This window comes from Rattus norvegicus, chromosome 10 (genome assembly GCF_036323735.1).
Source record: "Rattus norvegicus strain BN/NHsdMcwi chromosome 10, GRCr8, whole genome shotgun sequence".
In the NCBI taxonomy this organism is placed as follows: Eukaryota; Metazoa; Chordata; class Mammalia; order Rodentia; family Muridae; genus Rattus; species Rattus norvegicus.
Genome location: NC_086028.1, coordinates 80,727,789 through 80,746,470, shown reverse-complemented (window position 1 = coordinate 80,746,470; position 18,682 = coordinate 80,727,789). Strand labels below are relative to the sequence as shown.

The 18,682-nt window shown below is 42.0% G+C and overlaps 1 protein-coding gene across 9 annotated transcripts in view; it reads left to right on the top strand.

Moving 5' to 3' along the window:
• Nucleotides 1-18,682, top strand: part of Kat7 (lysine acetyltransferase 7) — a 34,053-nt gene that overhangs the window by 5,917 nt on the left and 9,454 nt on the right. For 5 of the 9 annotated variants that reach the window (NM_001415103.1, NM_181081.4, XM_063269110.1 and 2 more), the window contains exons 3-8: nucleotides 389-565; nucleotides 3,367-3,606; nucleotides 8,833-8,915; nucleotides 11,798-11,887; nucleotides 13,604-13,702; nucleotides 16,970-17,080. In NM_001415103.1, the coding sequence (NP_001402032.1) occupies nucleotides 389-565; nucleotides 3,367-3,606; nucleotides 8,833-8,915; nucleotides 11,798-11,887; nucleotides 13,604-13,702; nucleotides 16,970-17,080 (800 nt within the window). The remainder of the gene's footprint in view (nucleotides 1-388; nucleotides 566-3,366; nucleotides 3,607-8,832; nucleotides 8,916-11,797; nucleotides 11,888-13,603; nucleotides 13,703-16,969; nucleotides 17,081-18,682) is intronic. The other 4 variants (XM_063269112.1, XM_039086068.2, XM_063269111.1 and 1 more) reach the window with 1 other exon arrangement.

Genomic DNA, 18,682 nt, shown 5'->3' with positions numbered 1-18,682 from the left:
CTCACAGTAAGCTCGAGAAATATAGCACTACTGTCTTTCATTTGTTTATTTGTTTATTTTTCCCATACTAAAGTATTTTTCTCTCGCGTGGGTAAAGAAATAAGCTTAGAGATATTAACTTGCATAGGATGCCACAGATTGTTGCTATGGTAAAGTGGAATCAAGTGAAACTCAGTCTTTAGATCCTAAACTAGTTACCCTGTACTGCCATTATTACGATATCATTCCCCCTGCCCCTTGGCGTGCACTCTTTAGAGAGATGGATATAATGTCAGCATTCGTTGGGTTTTGTGAAATAGAAGAAAAGAAACTTCTGATTATTGTGTGAATGGATATAAAGTGGGTTTTCTTCTTTCCTTTATTTTATATCTTTTAAAACTGGGGTTAGATTCCAGCCCTGTTCGAAATTTGCCATCTTTCGGCACTGAGGAACCCGCCTATTCTACCAGAAGAGTGACTCGGAGTCAGCAGCAGCCCACACCAGTGACTCCAAAAAAGTACCCCCTCCGGCAGACTCGCTCCTCGGGCTCTGAAACGGAACAGGCGGTTGATTTTTCAGATAGAGGTGAGTGGGTCTGTGACTGGTTCTGTACAGAGGGCTTGGTCGGTTCTCTTTGAAGGGAGATACCTGCCCTGCAGAGAGCTTGTCAGAGTTTAGGTAAGCAGACGCTGGTCACTTGATTCCTTTTTGTTTGTTTGCTTGGTTTGTAGTTTTTGAATCAGAGTTTGAAAAATATCCCTCAAACTTGGAATCCTTTTACCTCTAGAGTGCTGGGACTGCAGATGTGTGCCACCATACTCAATTTGTCTAATGTCTCACTGTCTTGCACAGTATTTTTGAGTGTTAGGTGTAGAATAGGGAGGAGGCAGAGCCTTCTGAACCTCACATGAAGGATGCCCAGATTTTAGAGCCATGACTACTATTCCATTTATCTCCACACTACTGACTAGGAGTGACCATTAGTGATAGGCAGTGTTAGGTCATTAAGGTTGTGACCCCATGCTTTAAGAGCCTTATAGCAAGAGACATTAGAGCAGATCTTACAAGCTACTCAGATTCTTCAGCCAGGTAACATGATTAATTGGTTGGTTTGCAGAGTTTCAATTTTTTTTTTTAAACTTTTTAAACTTGGAAACACAGCGATTTTCATATAAAAACCTGTACTAATTTTTAAATTTGTATTTATTTGTATTGTTTGGTCTGCATATAAGTCTGTGCACTACATTTGTTCCTGGTACCTGTAGAGGCCAGGAGAAGGCACAAGATACCCTGGTACAGGGGTTACAATTGGGAGCTGCTGTGTGGGTGCTGGTAAGCAGACCCAGGTCCTCTGGAAGAATAACCACAGCTCTTAACCAATGAATCATCTCTCCAGCTCCAGTGCTTAAATGTTTTTGATTGGTTGTTTTTTGGAGTGTCTCTATATTCCAAGGTATCCTGAAGTTCATTATCTAGATCAGGCTGGCTTTGAACTCATGGGTTAATTGAAACAGGACAGATCGGAAATACTGAATGGCCATTTATTTACTCAGTAATTATTAACTGGAACTGAATAGTACTTGTCACCTCTGGTAGGCAATGACATTCTTTGACCTTGTCTAACCTCTATAGGTATCTGGTTTGTAAACCTTGATTTAAGAGTGTATCGTTTCTGTAGCACTCTTGGACTCCAGCAATCAGACCCTAAGTGTGCTGTAGAGATAGCTTAATGTTTAAGAACATATACTGCTCTTTTTTGCAGGGGTAAGGGAGCAGAATCTCTATATATCCCAGGCTGTCCTATAACTTACTGTGTAGACCAGACTGGCCTCAAACTCACAGAGATCTGAATATCTCTGCCTCCCAAATGCTGGGATCAAAGGCATGCGTGACCACATATAGCACATGTACAGCTTGCTTTTACAGAGAACCTGAGTTGGGGTCCTAGCACACATGTCTGGTGACTCACAACTACCTGTAACTCCAATTCTAGGAGATCTGACACTCTCTTCTGGTCTCTGCCAGAACCCACATTATACCCTCATACACATAATTAAAAATAAAATCTTTAGAAAGGGAAAAAAAAAAGAGAGAGAACATTGCGCTAAATGTCTTTTCTTTTTCTTTTTTTTTTTTTTTTTTTTTTTTTGGTTCTTTTTTTCGGAGCTGGCGACCGAACCCAGGGCCTTTCGCTTCTTACGCAAGCGCTCTACCGCTGAGCTAAATCCCCAACCCCCTAAATGTCTTTTCTGTCTGTGTCTCTCTCTTTTAATTAAAAAGAAAAGAAGTAAATTTCAAGATTATGAGACCCTAATAACTTCAGGCACCAGGCATGTTGATTTACACATACATGCAGGCAAAACATTCATACACACTAAGTATTAAAAGAAGTTTTTAAAATTTATATGTTTGGCCTACGTTTATGTCTTCATATCACTTGTGTGCTAATACCATTGACTCCCCTAGAACTGGAATCCCTGAACTGGTTATAGACAATTATGAGCCATTATGGATGAGCCATTATGGTGGGTGCTAGGAATTGAACTCAGGTCCTCTGGGAGAACAAGAGCAGCCTCTTAACTGCTGAGCCATTTCTGAGACCCTTAAAAAAAATGATATCAGTTTCTTTTTCCTCTTCCTTTCTTAAGTGGGGGTTGGTTTTGAGATTGGATCTCTGTGTAGCCTTGCTCTGTAGTCTGTAGAGAACATTTGCCTCTGTCTTTTAAGTGCTGGGATTAAGAGAGCACACCACCACACCCAGCCATTGATTTTTCTGTATTGTGAGGCCTGAGGAAGGGAATAGGCTCATTATTTATTTAACTAACTTTTCCAATAAAGAAGACAATACATTTCAGTGAATTTTTGACATTAAGTAGTTTTAAGTTTCACTATTATACAACACTTGATGGCGAGAACACAGCTTTGTCATATTTGGCTCCTTTTGGTAACTTTTCAGACTTTATATGTGATTTTGATTACTCAGGATTAAGAGCTTAGGGGAAACATGGAGAAGTAACATGTACTACCTGAACTTCAGATTTATTCAATCAGGAGTTAAAGTTACACCAAATGTCAATGTCTTAGAGTGGAGAAGTAGCTAAAAATTACTAGTTAGGTCTTTGAAGACTGTAGATGTTACTTTTGTAGACTGCTGGCATAGCATGCAGAGCCCCTGATTTTGTTCCCTAGCACTGCATAAAGCTAGGCATGGTGGCATATGCCTATAGACTCAGAACTAGGGAAGGAGAGGCAGGAGGATCACATCCTCAAGGTCATTCTTAGCTACAGAGAGTGAGGGCTCATGACAGTAGAACGAGAACTCGTATCTAGTGAATCTTTAAATAAAGGGACCCACTCACTAGTTCTACCAATTGCTTTTTCTTTAGAAACTAAAAATACAGCTGATCATGATGAGTCGCCACCTCGAACTCCGACTGGAAATGCACCTTCTTCTGAGTCTGACATAGACATCTCCAGTCCCAATGTGTCTCATGATGAGAGCATTGCCAAGGACATGTCCCTGAAGGACTCAGGCAGTGATCTCTCTCACCGCCCCAAGCGTCGTCGATTTCACGAAAGCTACAATTTCAACATGAAGTGCCCTACGCCGGGCTGCAACTCTCTAGGTGAGTGTGCCCCAGCTTCATGTGTATTGTGGCCCAGGATTCCGTTGTGGTCTAGCTTCTCAGACACTTGAGTGGTTGTGAATTCATGAATAGGAACTGTTCTTGGCCTATTGTCTGTAAATAATAACACATCTAGTTGCAGGAAATGTGACAGTCATGAACCATTCACTTTTTTCAACATGCTTTTCCTAGTGAAAACTTCCCTCCTTTCCTAAGCAGGAACAAACATGGAAAACAAGTTCTCTCTGGAGTGCCTCATGCCAATCAGGTGGCAGGTGCTCATGGGTACCGATAGAGCATAAGGTAATGCCGGATAGTGGATGCCAGGCCACAGCTGTTACGGAGACAAGGAAAACAGGGTTCTTTATTTTATTTTATGTATGTGAGTACACTGTCAGTATCTTCATGCACACCAGAAGAGGGCATCGGATCCTATTCAGGTGGTTGTGAGCCACCATGTGGTTGCTGGGATTTGAATTCAGGTCCTCTGGAAGAGAAGTCAGAGCTCTTAACTGCTGAGCCATCTCTCCAGCCCCCGAAAACAGGGTTCTTAAGAAGAGACTGTGAATCTAGGAAAGTTTGCATGAGACCAGGAGTATCTGATTCTTACAGCTTTGTGTATTAGTTAGTATAAGTAGGAGAAACCTCTTCTGATAAGTATCTCGTCTTCTCAAGACTTAACTTTTAATGATCATTTTAGGGGGATCCTCACAGTGATTTGAAGCTTATCTGTGCTGCTTGAGTAAGCTGTGGTTTAGCTGTTGGGCAGGAGCCTCTGTCTGGAGGAGCTGATAGAGAGATAAAGGTGCCTCTCAGTATGAATTTTTTGGTTTCCCAGTGCATATAAAACTTATCTTTATGCTTATAAAGTGTACCAGTAGCATCGTGTATTGTTTAAAGGTAAATACTTTTTAAAATGCTTTGTTAAAGATGCTAACGATTAGGAGCAGTTGGGAAATTGGTGCCAGTGGACCTGCTAAACAGAAGACCCTCAGCCTTCAGTTTGTAAAACATGCAGTCTCTGTGATCCCAGAACAGTTTTCTCTAAGAAACGGCCTCCTGTTGCTCAATAGCAAGGACATATTTTGAGAACATATACTTTGACAAGCTTAGATGATATAGCCTTCTATACACTTGGGCTGTTGTTGGGTGTGTGTGTGTGTGTGTGTGTGTGTGTGTGTGTGTGTGTGTGTGTGTTTATATATGACACAGCCTATTGCTCCTACACCCCAGTGAGCAAAGCAACCTGAGATAAGTCAGAAACAAGAGAGCATCATGCTTTTTAGAGACTTGTCCTCTAGAACCTGGGTCCTCTATAAGAGCAGCAAGTATTCAGAATGTGTGTAATGTCTGCTTGTGTAACTTGGATGCTGCTTTATTCTGAACTTTTTTATTAAATAGAAGGATTTGAAATAATTTTGAGCAGGGCATGGTGGCAAGTGCCATTAATTTTCCCACTTAGAAGGTCTATCTAGGTGTTTGAGTTTAAGGCCAGTCTGGGCTGTCTAGTGAGCTTGTCTCCAAATAAATAGAAAAACTGAAAAATATAACATATCCTAAACCAATAACATGGTTGCTGACATTGCTAAGCATTATTTGCTATGTAGGATGGTATATGCTGCATTTTTTTTTTTTCTTTTCTTTTTCTCGGAGCTGGGGACCAAACCCAGAGCCTTGCACTTGCTAGGCAAGTGCTCTACCACTGAGCCAAATCCCCAACTCCTATGCTGCATTTTTCTATAATCAGCATGGTAGGTTTGTATCATGGTGACCACAAATACATGAATTGTGCGTACACAGAGCACTTACACAGACCAACTGCAGCATCACTAACTGATAGCGACTTTTCAGCACCACAAAAATTCTAGAACCCTTGCTTGTGCGCTCTCCTATTTTGTGTTTAGAGGTCCACTGTTGGCTGTGCATTAGGCAATATGTGACTGTGAGTATATGACTCTCTAACATTAGAATCTGTTTCTTTCTGTCTTTTTTCCCCCTTTTCAGAGTTGAAGATGAACCCAGGGCCTTGCACTCTACCACTAAGCTAAATCCCCAACCCCATAGATTATTTTCACTTTTCACAGCTTACTGTATGGATTATGTTAAGGGTTTTTTTTAATGTTTTTTATTATTTTAAAGAATTTCCTGCTGAATATTTTGATCATCTCTTTCCCTGCTACTCCTCCCAGACTCAACTTCACCCCCCTGCTGTATAATTTTTAAAATCCTAATGACTCCTTAACCCAAACGTTAACATTTCGTTCACCATGAAAGAATGATGAACTTTCTGAAAAAAATTGTGTGGTGTATGTGTGTGCAGAAGCATGAGCCAAGCACACAGTCATGGCAGCTAGAGGAGGGCGTTGGGTGTCATTAGGAGGGTGAAGGTTTTTGTGGGCTTGCAGGTTATCGTGAATGGTTTTATCTTTTTCCTCATTAGTGTAGTTTCTCAAGCCCTTTGAGTCATTGGTATTTTATAATCCTCTTGGAAAAGATGTACACTAAAGAAATACTGTTCAGTTTTCTGTATTTTTAAGGCTTGTATGTATTTTATTATGTGTGTAGGGATGGGTGCCCTTGTCACAGCATGGGTGTGGAAGACGTGTTTTCGGGGGTGACTCTTTCCTTCACTTCTTATGTTGGTTGTAGAGATGAAACTCATGTTGCCAGACTTGAGTTCCAGGACAGCCAGAGCTACATAGTGAGACTGAGACTAGAGCGATAGGTAGATGGATGGATGGACGGACGGACGGACAGATGCTGCCTAAGGAGTCAGGAAAACAACTCTGGGTTTAGCCTTAAAAGCAAACCTGATAATGGAACGCTCATAAAGTGTAAATGTAAAGTGTTCCTACTGCCCTGAAATAGGCAGAAATATCATTACTGGTGGAAGCCAGCAGAGCCAGTAGTACAGCTACACAGCACCCAAAACAAGAGAGATCTGTCTCAACAAGGTAGAACCCAAAAGGAAAAAATAAGACAACAGAAAGCGGCACATGTCATCTGCAGATCTTACACACACAGTGTATACACATGTAAACAAATACAGAGATGGGCCTGAAATGACGTGTAGAAAGGAGAACAGGCAAGGGTAAATCTGTGAATGCAGGTAATGATGGTTAAGCATGAAGGAAGTACAGAACTACTTTTCTAGTTTTTTTTTTTTTTTCTTTTTTTTTTTTTTTTTTTTTTGGAGCTGGGGACCGAACCCAGGGCCTTGCGGTTGCTAGGCAAGTGCTCTACCACTGAGCCAAATCCCCAACCCCTACTTTTCTAGTTTTAATTGTGGGATTTCTTGTTTGTTTGTTTGTTTGTTTGTTTGAAATAAGCGTATATATTTAGAGGAAAGTGTAAAACTCAATGTGAAGTTCCACAGCTTCAATTGGTTCTTCTGACTGTACAGAAACTAATTTGAGATGTCTAACCATTCCCTGTGTGGGGATTTTTTGTATGCACATTCTTTTTTTTTTTTTTGGTTCTTTTTTTCAGAGCTGGGGACCGAACCCAGGGCCTTGCGCTTCCTAGGCAAGAGCTCTACCACTGAGCTAAATCCCCAATCCCCAGATTCTTTACAATATTAAGTTTTAATAAATTATAAACAAAAAAGGTAGAAGGCAAGAACCAATTTCCAAATGTCCTCTTCAGTGTACATGCGCTAGTAAGGACAGTAGCAACAGCACTAATACTAGTAACTAATGATGATGATAAGACCTGTTTAGCTGGGTGGTGGTGGACCATGCCTTTAATTGCAGCACTTGGGAGTCAGGCAGAGGTCTGTGAGTTCAAGGCCAGCCTGGGCTACAGAGTGAAACCCTATCTTGGGAAGGAAGGAAGGAAAAAAGTTAGAATGGAGAGAAACATAGCTGTGTTACGGTAGCGTGCTTGTCTAGCATGGCTCAGACCCCGGGCTCCATTTCTGTTCACAAATGTTAAAAGGGAGTTTGGGGGTTGTGGGGAGGACCAAGAAGAGGAAGGGAGAGGAAAGACAGCTTTTTAGTTAGAGCAAGCTTCCTGTGTCATCCCTAGTGTTTTCCCTAAGAAGGCCTTATGCTGATCTTCCTATTTTAGAGTTTAGTTGTAGAAGTTCAAATCTTTAAATATATTTATCCTTCAGGCTGGTGAGATGATTCAGTATTGGCTGCTCTTCCAGAGGTCCTGAGTTCGATTGTCAGCAACCACATGGTGGCTCACACCCATTTATAAGGGGATCTGACGCCCTCTTCTAGCACGTGGATGTATATGCAGCTGAGCACTCATTAAAAAAAAAGTGTTGAGCCAGACAGTATTGGCGCGCCTTTAATCCCAGCACAAGGCAGAGTCACGTGGGTCTCTAAGTTTGAGGATGGCCTGATCTCTATAGAACAAGTTCCAGGATGCCAAGCTACATAGAGAAACCCTGTCTCCAAAAACAAAGTAAGGGGCTGGAGAGATGACTCAAAGGTTAAGAGCACTGACTTGACTGCTCTTCTAGAGGTCCTGAGTTCAAATCCCAGGACCCACATGGTGGCTCACAACCATCTGTAATGGGATCCGATGCCCTCTTCTGTATAGTGTCTGAAAATGGCTACAGTATACTTATATAAATAAAATAAAACTAAATCTGAAAACAACAAAAATATGTTGAATCTTGTTCAAAATTATCAAAATACGTTTCTATATTGTAGAAATGGCTGGGTTATTTTTTCACTTTTAATGAATTTCTTTTGATTATTAAAAGGAGCTAAACGTAGGATAGTTTTGCATAGTGGGGAGAGTAGTAGTATACTTTTTTCAAATTCCTAAAACTGGATTAACTTAACAAAGGTTTTTGTTTGTTTTTTGGTTTTGGAGACAGGATTTCTTTGTGTAGCCTTGGCTGTTCTGGAACTTCAGGATGGCCTTTATCTCAGAGGATGGTATTAAACCCCTTTGTTAGCTGGGCAGTGGTATCACACACCTTTAATCCCAGTGCTCTGGAGGCAGAGGCCAGTTTGTCTGCATACTGAGTACCAAGCCAGCCAGAGCTACACAGTGAGACCCTGCCTCAAAAAGTAACTTAAGTGTATCTCAAAGACGGCCTGCTCTGGGGAGGAAAGTAATAGAGGAGGGCGACAAGTCGTGATCTTCAGTCAGCTCCATGTGGTAACATTTATGTAGTAAAACGGAATGGTAAAAACAGACTTGTCAGAAATCTCGCTTCCGGTGTGCATATTCTTCCTGGACATTGAGTTTTCCCTCCTTTAACAGGACATCTTACAGGAAAGCACGAGAGACATTTCTCCATCTCAGGATGCCCGCTGTATCATAACCTCTCGGCTGACGAGTGCAAGGTAATGTGTGCTCCTTCATTCAGGGTGTGCTCTCGAGTGCTCGTGGGTGACCCGCACTTGGCACGCTTTGCTAAGCTCTCGGGGTACAGCAGTGAACGAAGGGGACAAGGTCTTGTTTTTACATCAGTGGAGGAAGCAATGGAAGAAAGGTTTGGTTTGGTTTGGTTTTTTAACAAAAGCTAACTACATGAACAAATAAAACAATTGTGATACGTGGTGCGTCTTCAGGAAGAAGTGTCCAGGGAGATTCGTCTTTAGTGCATCAGAGTTTCACCACTCTCACATTCACTTCCTTGGTAGCCGACTTCACATCCTGCCGGGCGCATCTTTTCTACTTAGGCAGGATTTGTGTAGATAGTTAAGCCTGCTGTTCCACCTCAGGCTCTCTTAGCAAATCCATGAAGTTGTTTTGCTTTTTCACAATTTTCCGATGTTCCTCCTTTGTTGATTTCTGCATATCCTGTTGCTCTTGGTTTCTATCAGTCATTTTTATTCTTGGCTAGTTCTTTTTAATTCTTTAAAAACCCAGATCCTAAATACCTTTGGGACTTGGATGATGTGTTTGAGACTGGAGCCGAAGGTCCTCTTTTCTGCATTCCTGTGTGGGCTACTGCCACCAAGGATGGAATCACAGTTAATTATGGGGAAGCAAGAGTTGCAAATAGTAATTAAATAGACTGAGGTAGTCTTTGGACAAGTTAGCCAAACTAAATACTTTGACTGCACCAAAGTGTTAGTTGCTTTTTGTTATTCTTTTGCTCACAAGGCCTGGGTCACAAGTTTATGCTTGTATGAGCAAGTCTCATTTGGAAAGGAATTCAATTTCCTGTTCTCCTTGCTTCAGGAACTTGTTCTAATATACAAGGTCCGGGGCGGGGCTGGGAGAATGTTTCTTCGCATTTTTAAATTTTCACCAAGTAAAACGTGAAATGCTTACATGTATTTTTCTGCCAAAGACCCTGCTTTTTGTCTTCTTTCCAAGTCTTTCTGTATGAGACAGCTTGCCTTCTATGTCAGCTCTTCCTGTTGTCTTTCCATGAGCACAGGCATGACTGTGTTAGCACCTGATTCAGAAGCTGACCAAAAAACACTTGTACTTCTTCCCCTAAAAATAGCTGTGATGATGGTTTCATAATGTTTCTCTTACGCTTGTCTCTGATAGCATTCTCATAGCGTTCTGATAGTGCTTCGTTTTGCATCCATCTTCTTGAAACTTGGCTTTGAAGATCATGGCCTGGAGCAGTGTGTCTACACCTTAAGTACCTTAAGTAGTTTATTTGAGAAATTTAAGACCAGGGAAGAAAATCCCGAATAAAAGGAAACATTTCTGTTGTAAAGTTTTTCTCAATGTCCAACATCCGTGCTTTACTACCGGCCACGTGCTTGCAGGAAGGCAGTGGGAATCAGAGCCTTGTGCATGCTGGCTGCCTCCCTAGCCAAAGGAAGTTGTGAAATTCTAAACTGCCTGCATGTGCAGGATTGCTCTCACATTTCCCAGTAAACCTTTCTATTGTCTTACTTTTTGTTTTTGTGGCTGCATGTAACTTTGTGGATAGCAAAGGATTTAGTGACTAAGATAAAAATCAAAAAATAAGACACCTGCAATCAAGGAGGTTACGTTCCCGTGGGGAAACCTATAAATTAATATCAGTTTAGTGATAAACCATGAGAAACCAATAGAGTAAGACAGGAACCGTGTTCAAGGGGAGGCTAACATACTGCTTTTGCTTGAGGCGGTCAAGGAAGCCACATGAGATTGGCACAGGATCTAGGCATGGGTGATGTCAAAGTAGCAACTTATAAAGACCCAGGAGTGGGGAGAGCTAAAGGAGACGGTATAGTAAGAGCAGTGGCCATGAGCTGGGTACGAACTGTTGGGTTTGAAGGGAGGTTTATGATTGGAGCATGATGGGAAATGAAGGAGTATTCAGATCATAAAGGATCAAAATCTTTAGCACAGGATTCTGTTTTATTCTGATGGCAGTTGGAAGCATTAGGGGGTCCAGGCAAGGAAGAAGATGTCTGTGGAACGACTATTTAGCACGTATAGAAACAGCTCCCAAAGAAAGAGATGGCATAGGACAGGTGGGTGGGAAGCCGATAGCTTGAACCAGTGTGATGTTGGTTGAATGCCTAACATCAGATTAGATTTGGATGTGTTCTGAAGGAGAGGAAGCTCGTAGGAGATGGGCTCAGTGTAGAGATGGGAGACAAAGAAATGAAGGTTTCCAGCCAAGTTTTGAAATGCTCACCTGTTGAGATGACACCGTTTGTTGGTCGTGGAGAGATGTGGGGTGTGGCAGACATGGGAGAACTATTGGTTATTCCATCTCGAGCCTGCTCAGTGATGCAACCCAGTAGGCAGGTAGATGTGGGATGTCAGTTCCCTGTAGGCTCGAAATCGGGTTCCCCCTTCCCTTTCCAAGCTCTAGGCAGGACCTTGTCTCCCTATGCTGCATAGGCTGGTCTTGTACTCTTAAGCCAACTTAGCCTGTCTGCTCACTAGAAACAGGCAAATGTCACTGTGCCCATCCTGAGCTCAGAATTTTTCTGTTGTTTTATTTATACTTCTGTACTCCCTTGTGTTTCTTCACAGTCTCCTATCAGCATGGTAGAATTCCAGGCCAGAGTCAACATTTGTAGCGAAAGTCTCAGCTTTACACCATTTAGCTATGATCATTTCAGTTCTTTGGTATTTAGTGACTGAGAAAGCACCGTGTGGGGCTTGCCTCATCTTTTTCTAGTAGAGAGCAATAATCAATAGTAAGAATACTTTTACATTCAAAGTAAAGTACAATACAGGGATTATCTCAAATTCTTTTGCTTTTAGTAAATGTAGTCTTAGAAGCAGGTGGATTTATTGACATTGTTGATGGTTGCAGGTGAGAGCACAGAGCCGGGATAAGCAGATAGAAGAGAGGATGCTGTCCCACAGGCAAGATGACAACAACAGGCATGCAACCAGGCACCAGGTATGGGCCTTGGGAAAGCTCTGGCCAATTTGAGATCTGCCTTTTGGATCTCCTTTGCCCCATAACTGTCGTCATAGGCAAATCTGTGCCTTTTGTTTCCAGGACAAATCAAACCACTGGTCTTCCAGACATCAACTTGAAATCATGTTTGGGTTTTCAACTTGTAATTTTTCATAAAGCAGACATTTCCATCTCCTAAGTAGAGGAATTAAGCTATTTGTGATAATAATAGCAGTAGTAATAGGATAGAATCTTTTGGTTAGTTTGGAATGTTCCATCACGCTTCTGTTTCCTCATTTTGCATCCTCGCTCTAACCTGTTGTGTTGGCTTTCAAGCGCCTTTGACTCTGCTGGCACATTTTCAGTCACCAGTGGCATTTCCTCAGTATTTGACAACTTGTCAGCTGGGCCAGTTCCTGCTTCTGTCTTTCTGTGATTTGTAGAAAGCTTCCTTGCTTTGTCCTAATCATCCTCTGAACAGTCAGCCTGCATAGAGTGCACTTAACTCCTTGCTTCTTTCTAAATGGCTTTGATCTTTCTGCGAACTCTATACCCTTACCAAGAAGAGATTACATATATATCCTTCAAGGCTTTGAGCAAGTCTTAGCTCTTATAGGAATTCTTCCAAGTCCTTCTCCCACAGTTAGTAAATCTTTCTCATGTATTCTTCTCATGCGCTTTTCCCCAGACATGGCTGTAGTCATAGCTCATCATCAAAGTGTCTGTTCCTACGGTTAGATTATAGGTGACGAGCAGAGGAGACACAGTGCTAAGGTTGCCTTTAGAGCTAAACATCTGGATTGCAATACTCTGATTCTCTTACTAGCTCTGTTGTCCTGGGCCAGCCAGCTGGTAAACTACATTTCTTTGTTAATATGAAGGAATGAATAATGCCCAGCTGTCCTCTCATGAGTGTATAATAATAAATTCCTAACCTCAGTGCTGGGTAGGCAAAAGCAGTGTGTAATTGCTCTCCATGTAGTCCTGTCTGTCTGTCCTGGAATTCACTCTTGTGAGGAGGTTGGCCTCGGACTCCTGAGTGCTGGGATTAAAGTCATGTGTTCCCACCACCCAGCAGTTTTTTAAAATGGGAATCTTGTTATATAGTCCTTACAGGTCTGGCCTGGAATTTATAACAGTCCTTCAGCTTCTGTTGGGATTATAAACAAGAATCACAATGCTCCTCCCTCCTCCATTATGACTTTTACTAAAACAAGTCTGCATTTCTGAAAGAGCATTAAAAACTGTGGTTTGGATGAGTGGCTGTAATGTATCTGTACTGTGACAATTGTTTTCTTTCTTTAGGAAAAAAAAAAATTCTTTTTTTTTTTTTTTTTGAGTTTAGTGTGGTAGCCCAGGCTTCTTTTAATGCTATCATTCTAGAGACTGAGAAAAAAGGATTGCCAGCCAGGGCTAAATAGAGAAGGTCCTTTTTCTTTCTCTCTCTTAAAAAAAGAGATGGTAGGGGTTGGGGATTTAGCTCAGTGGTCTGTGGCCCTGGGTTCGGTCCCCGGCTCCAAAAAAAAGAACCAAAAAAAAAAAAAGAGAGAGATGGTAGTTTGGATTTGTAATCTCAGCACTTGGGAGGTGGAAGATCAGAAGTTCCAGGTTTAAGGCTGGCTTGAGAACATGTCTTAAAAAAAAAGTTTAAAATAAATTGTATTTTGAAACTTAATGAGATTTTTAGCTAGATGCTCAGTTTTGTTTTTCTTTTAGGCACCAACAGAGAGACAGCTGCGGTATAAGGAAAAAGTGGCTGAACTCAGGAAGAAAAGAAATTCTGGACTGAGCAAAGAGCAGAAAGAGAAATACATGGTGAGGAAAAATCCAAGCTGAACTCCCACTGTCAGTCAAGTCTGAGCTTCTGCCTGTCGGATCTCATAGCTGTTTACTACAGAGAACATCCAGTGAATTCTGGGGCTCTCTTCAGCTGCCTAGCACCCTCCCACAAGTTAGAGCTAGCTGTTGAGTGAGTCAGGGATTATACAGTTGCAGTAGAGTTGATGTTTTTGAGATTTCCATCCTCAGGGCCTAGGGATGCAGCCCAGTTGGTAGAACACCTTCAATATCATTTTAAAAAATTACATTTAAGGGGGTCCTGTTGGTGCTGCTCTGTAACCTCAGCTACTCTGAAGACTGAGGCAAGAAGATGATGTGGTCTAGGCCTACCAGGCTACCAAGTGTTGTCCAAATCAGCCTCAGCAACTTAGCTGGACCCTGTTCCCAAATGAAAAATAAACTCCCAGTCGTTTCTGTTAGTAGTAGTGTATGCAAAGGGGCTAGGTTCAATCTGCAGTCCTGGGACAGGGAGGCAAATATGCCTATTAGAACAAATACCAATGACATTAGAAATGGCTGCATAAGATAAAACATTCAGGGGATCGGGATATAGATGAGCATCTAAGAACTAACTTTGAATATGATGTACACTTTATAATAATAAGGGAAAGTTACGAATAGCATACAGAAGATAAGATTAACCTACCTGAAAATAGCCACGATTAGCATTTTATCAAGTTTTTAGCTTTTTATTTTAACTATATAACTTGCCTTTTTGGGGACTGAGAGAGGACTCAGAGGTTAAGAGCACTGACTGCTCTTCCTGAGGACCCAGGTTTAATTCCCAGCACCCACATGGCAGCTCACAACTGTCCCTAACTCCAATTCCAGGCGATCAAACACACACAGATTCACATACAGACAAAACACCAATACATATAAATTTATTGTTAAGATTTATTTATATGAGTATAGACACACCAGAAGAGGGCATCGGATCCCATCACAGATGGTTGTGGGCCACCATGTGGTTGCTGGGAAGTGAAGTGATGACCTCCAAAAGAGCAGTCAGTGCTCTTAACTGCTGAGGCATCTCTCCAGTCCTGCACATAAACTGTTTTTTAGAAAAAGAATCCTCTTCATTTGCCATTTTCTGTGTTCTCCCACACCACCCGGTTGTCTTGTCTTTTCCTTTAAAAAGCTTGAACTAATGTCCTCATATTAAAATCTTTCAGCCTTTTCTGCATAAAATAGAGCTAGCTTTTCAGGGTTGGGGATTTAGCAAGTGCAAGGCCCTGGGTTCGGTCCTCAGCTCTGGAAAAAAAAAATACAGCTTTTCAGTTAAAGATTTACTTTTACTAGACATGTATTAGTACATTTTCTACTGAAATATAGCCAGACATGGTGGTCTATGCCTAGAGGTCACCCTGGGCAGCATTGCAAGACCCTGTTTCAAAACAAAACAAAAAGTAGTCAGAAGTAGTGACTCACACATTCAGGGAGGCTATGAGTTTAGGGCCAGCTTGAGCCACAAAGTAAGACACCTGAGCCTTCTGAACTATAGAATGAGACCCTGTCATGAACAAAAAAGTACATTTTTAATACACATATGTGTGTGTGTGTGTTTGTGTAGTGTATTGTGTTGATATGTGATTTTTTTTGAGTATTTTCTTCATAGAATTGGAACGCTATTCCACTTTGTCATTAGAATAGGCAATAAGTGTATGATTTATAAGTTGTAGCTGATTTATAAATTGTAGATTCCCCCCCCCCCCCCCCCGGAGCTGGGGACCGAACCCAGGGCCTTGCGCTTGCTAGGCAAGCGCTCTACCACTGAGCTAAATCCCCAACCCCAAATCTTCAAATTTTTATAGGTAGAAAGTGTCTGATGTAAATGCTATCGAGCTGTTTCACCTTTCAGATATGCTTTTCACCAGCTCGAGACACGTTATTTGGGTCTTTTCCTAATTTAAAAAGCGCTAGATAGAAATTTTTCTTGTTGCTTACATTTTTGAAATAGGGTCTCATATGGCGGAGGCTGGCCTTGAATGTACTAATGTATGGCTGGGACTGTCCTTAGCCGATTCTACACCTCCTAAGTGTGGGTTGCAGGGGTGTGGCCCCAGCCCGGGCTGGTTGGGTTTTGTTTTGATCTGGAGAAATGACTTCGTTGGTTTAGTCTTTGCCTGAGTACAAGACATGTTGAGTTTGATTCTCCAGCGCTGTGGTCTCAGGCTTGCCTGTAATCCCAGCATTGGGAAGTGGAGGCAGAGCTACATGAAATCCTTTCTCAGTGTAAGAGAAAGGGGAAGGTGGATTGTTAGAAGAAGTCAGTAATACTTCGAACCTAAATCTTAAGTCACAGAGACAAATTAAAGAAAGAAGTTACAACATACTGAGCCATATTAGCCATAAGGAAATGTTCGTAGATTGAGTGCTTTCTTTAGATGCTAATGTGTGTTAGCATATAGAATGTTCTTCCTCCTACTTCTCAGAACTCCCATTGTCTTGTCTTCTGAGGCAGAAAGAGAGAGGCTAGAATCAGTTTTAAGGAGAAGTCTTCCTCCTCCTCTTCCTCCTCCTGCCTTCCTTCCAGGGAAAGGAGACTTACCAGCTTGGTAAGATTTGAAAGTTAATTTAAAACTGGATTCCTTTTCTGTTCTTAATTATATTTAATTTTTCTTTAATGTTTAGCAGTTAGTAAACATTCCAGGAGCTGCGCACTTGACTTGACCTTACAAGTTGAGCAGTCAGTGAAGTAATGTCAGAAGCAGTTTCCATGGGCCCACTGGTCCAGCTGCTTGCCCTCCCTTAGCTTGAGTGCTCTCTTCAAATACTAATGCCTGGAGTACCTGCTTCTCTGTCAGAGTGTCATCAGTGAAGGAAACCCTTACACCCCACACAGAGCAACCCAGATTAGGCACAAACCCCTGTTTTCACAGAGATATCTTGGTGGCAGCTTTAGGAGTGCAATCTGGTGGTTTTTAGCAGGGCAGAGGGAATGGGGGAGAAGGCAAGGCTGCCAGAGCCATGTTTGCTTCACTCGAGCTGGCCGGCTCTCGGATTCTAGGAACTATCGTGCCACCTTGGGGCTGCTGGCCTTTATGTTGCTCAGATTGATGAGGCGAGCAAGAGCAGTCTCTGACCTCACCACTGTTACCATTGCCTGACCTCAGTCCCCTGCACCACTGCCATGATGGGTACTTTGTAAATAGCAAGCACCTGGTCCAGCTTGGCTTCCATTGGAGTGAAATAAACCAAGTTCCACAACAGATGGGATCACCCCTGGTTACTTTTTTCTAGGAACACAGACAGACCTATGGGAACACTCGGGAGCCTCTCTTGGAAAACCTGACGAGTGAATATGACTTAGATCTTTTCCGAAGAGCACAAGCCCGGGCTTCTGAGGATTTGGTGAGTACCAAAATCCCCACAGTGAGTGGAGGACCATGTGAAAAGCCCTTCGAACTGCCAAGAAAGGTGAAAACAAGTATGATGAGATATCTCGGCTGTCTTTAGAGGTTGTCTTCTCTTTTTTTTTTTTTAAGATTTATTTATTCATTTATTATATATAAGTACACTGTAGCTGTCTTCAGACACACCAGAAGAGAGCATCAGATCCCATTACAGATGGTTGTGAGCCACCATGTGGTTGCTGGGAATTGAACTCAGGACCTCGGGAAGAGCAGTCGGGTGCTCTTAACCACTGAGCCATCTCTCCAGCCCACTCGTCTTCTCTTTACGTAGAGAACGCACCCCCTGCTCACCCTTCCCTCCTGTGTCTCCCTTAACTGGAAGATCCAGTTTGCTTGAGGTTGGGGCCGGGGTGCTTAAAACTTATTTTGTAGGTGCCTTTTATATCTACTAGGTGAAATGTACAGTCTGGGAACCTAGGACTTCGGTGTATAGCACCGTCCTCTTTATAGGGTTTCTTTCCATTTCATCCATTTACCCTAAAAGCATGTAAATAACAGCAAAGAAAAATGGGGAAGGCCAGATATGTTGTTGAATTTGTTGATTTTTTTGATAAGGAGATCTTATCTTGTTGCCCAAGCAAGTTTGAGACTTCTGGGCTCATTGGTACGTGAGATATCTAGGCAGAAGTGCTCCTTTTGTTTGCATTTGATACAGTACCTGTGGCTGGCCTAGAAAACGTTGTAGAAACTGATTTTACTTATGATAAAACAAATTAAATGTGCTCAGGGAAATTGAGTTTGTAGTGTTAATTTCATTTCCTTCCCTTCTTTTTAAAAACATTTATTTTTACTCACTTTATATCCCGTTCATTGCCCCCTTCCCCATCACCCCTTTCATCATCCTTCTCTCCTCCCCCTCCTTCCTTTTATTATGAGTTGCAAGAGGCAGGTTTGGTGGCTGCTCTGGTCTGGGATTGGTCGCCACCTCCTGCTCTTCCTTTCCATCATGAAGATCATTGCCTCAGGCCAGCCAGGTCCTACTTCTCCAGCTGGTTACTGCAAACAGTAATTGCCTGTTGTGCACCTGGAATCCAAGCCCTAGTCAGGGAGGAGGACCAGGAGGATAGCCGCAGAGGTCAAACCTGAATAGCCTCGAGATCTGTAGGAGGAGAGAACTGACTCCCCACAAGCTGCTCTGATCTCTACTTGTCTTTACATACACACACAATAACCAAACATTAAAAATAAAAACAAACAGAAGTGGGCTGGGACTATAGCTTTTTTGGTAGTGTACTTATCTGGGATCCAGGATACCCTGGGTTCCATCTCCAACACCACATAAATCTGCTGTGGTGGCACGAACCTGTGGCCACATTATCTGGAAATGAAGGGAGCCAATTCAGGAGTTCAAGGTCATCCCCATTATATCCTCATTTGAGGTTCGGTTAAAACACAAAAACGTTTTTTCTTTTAAAGATAGCTGGGCAGTATAGCTGGCCCATTTTCTATGAACGTGCCTTATTTATTTATTTATTTATTTATTTATTTATTTATTTATTTATTTTTATGCTCAAGTAACACATTAGTAGCCATCTATGGA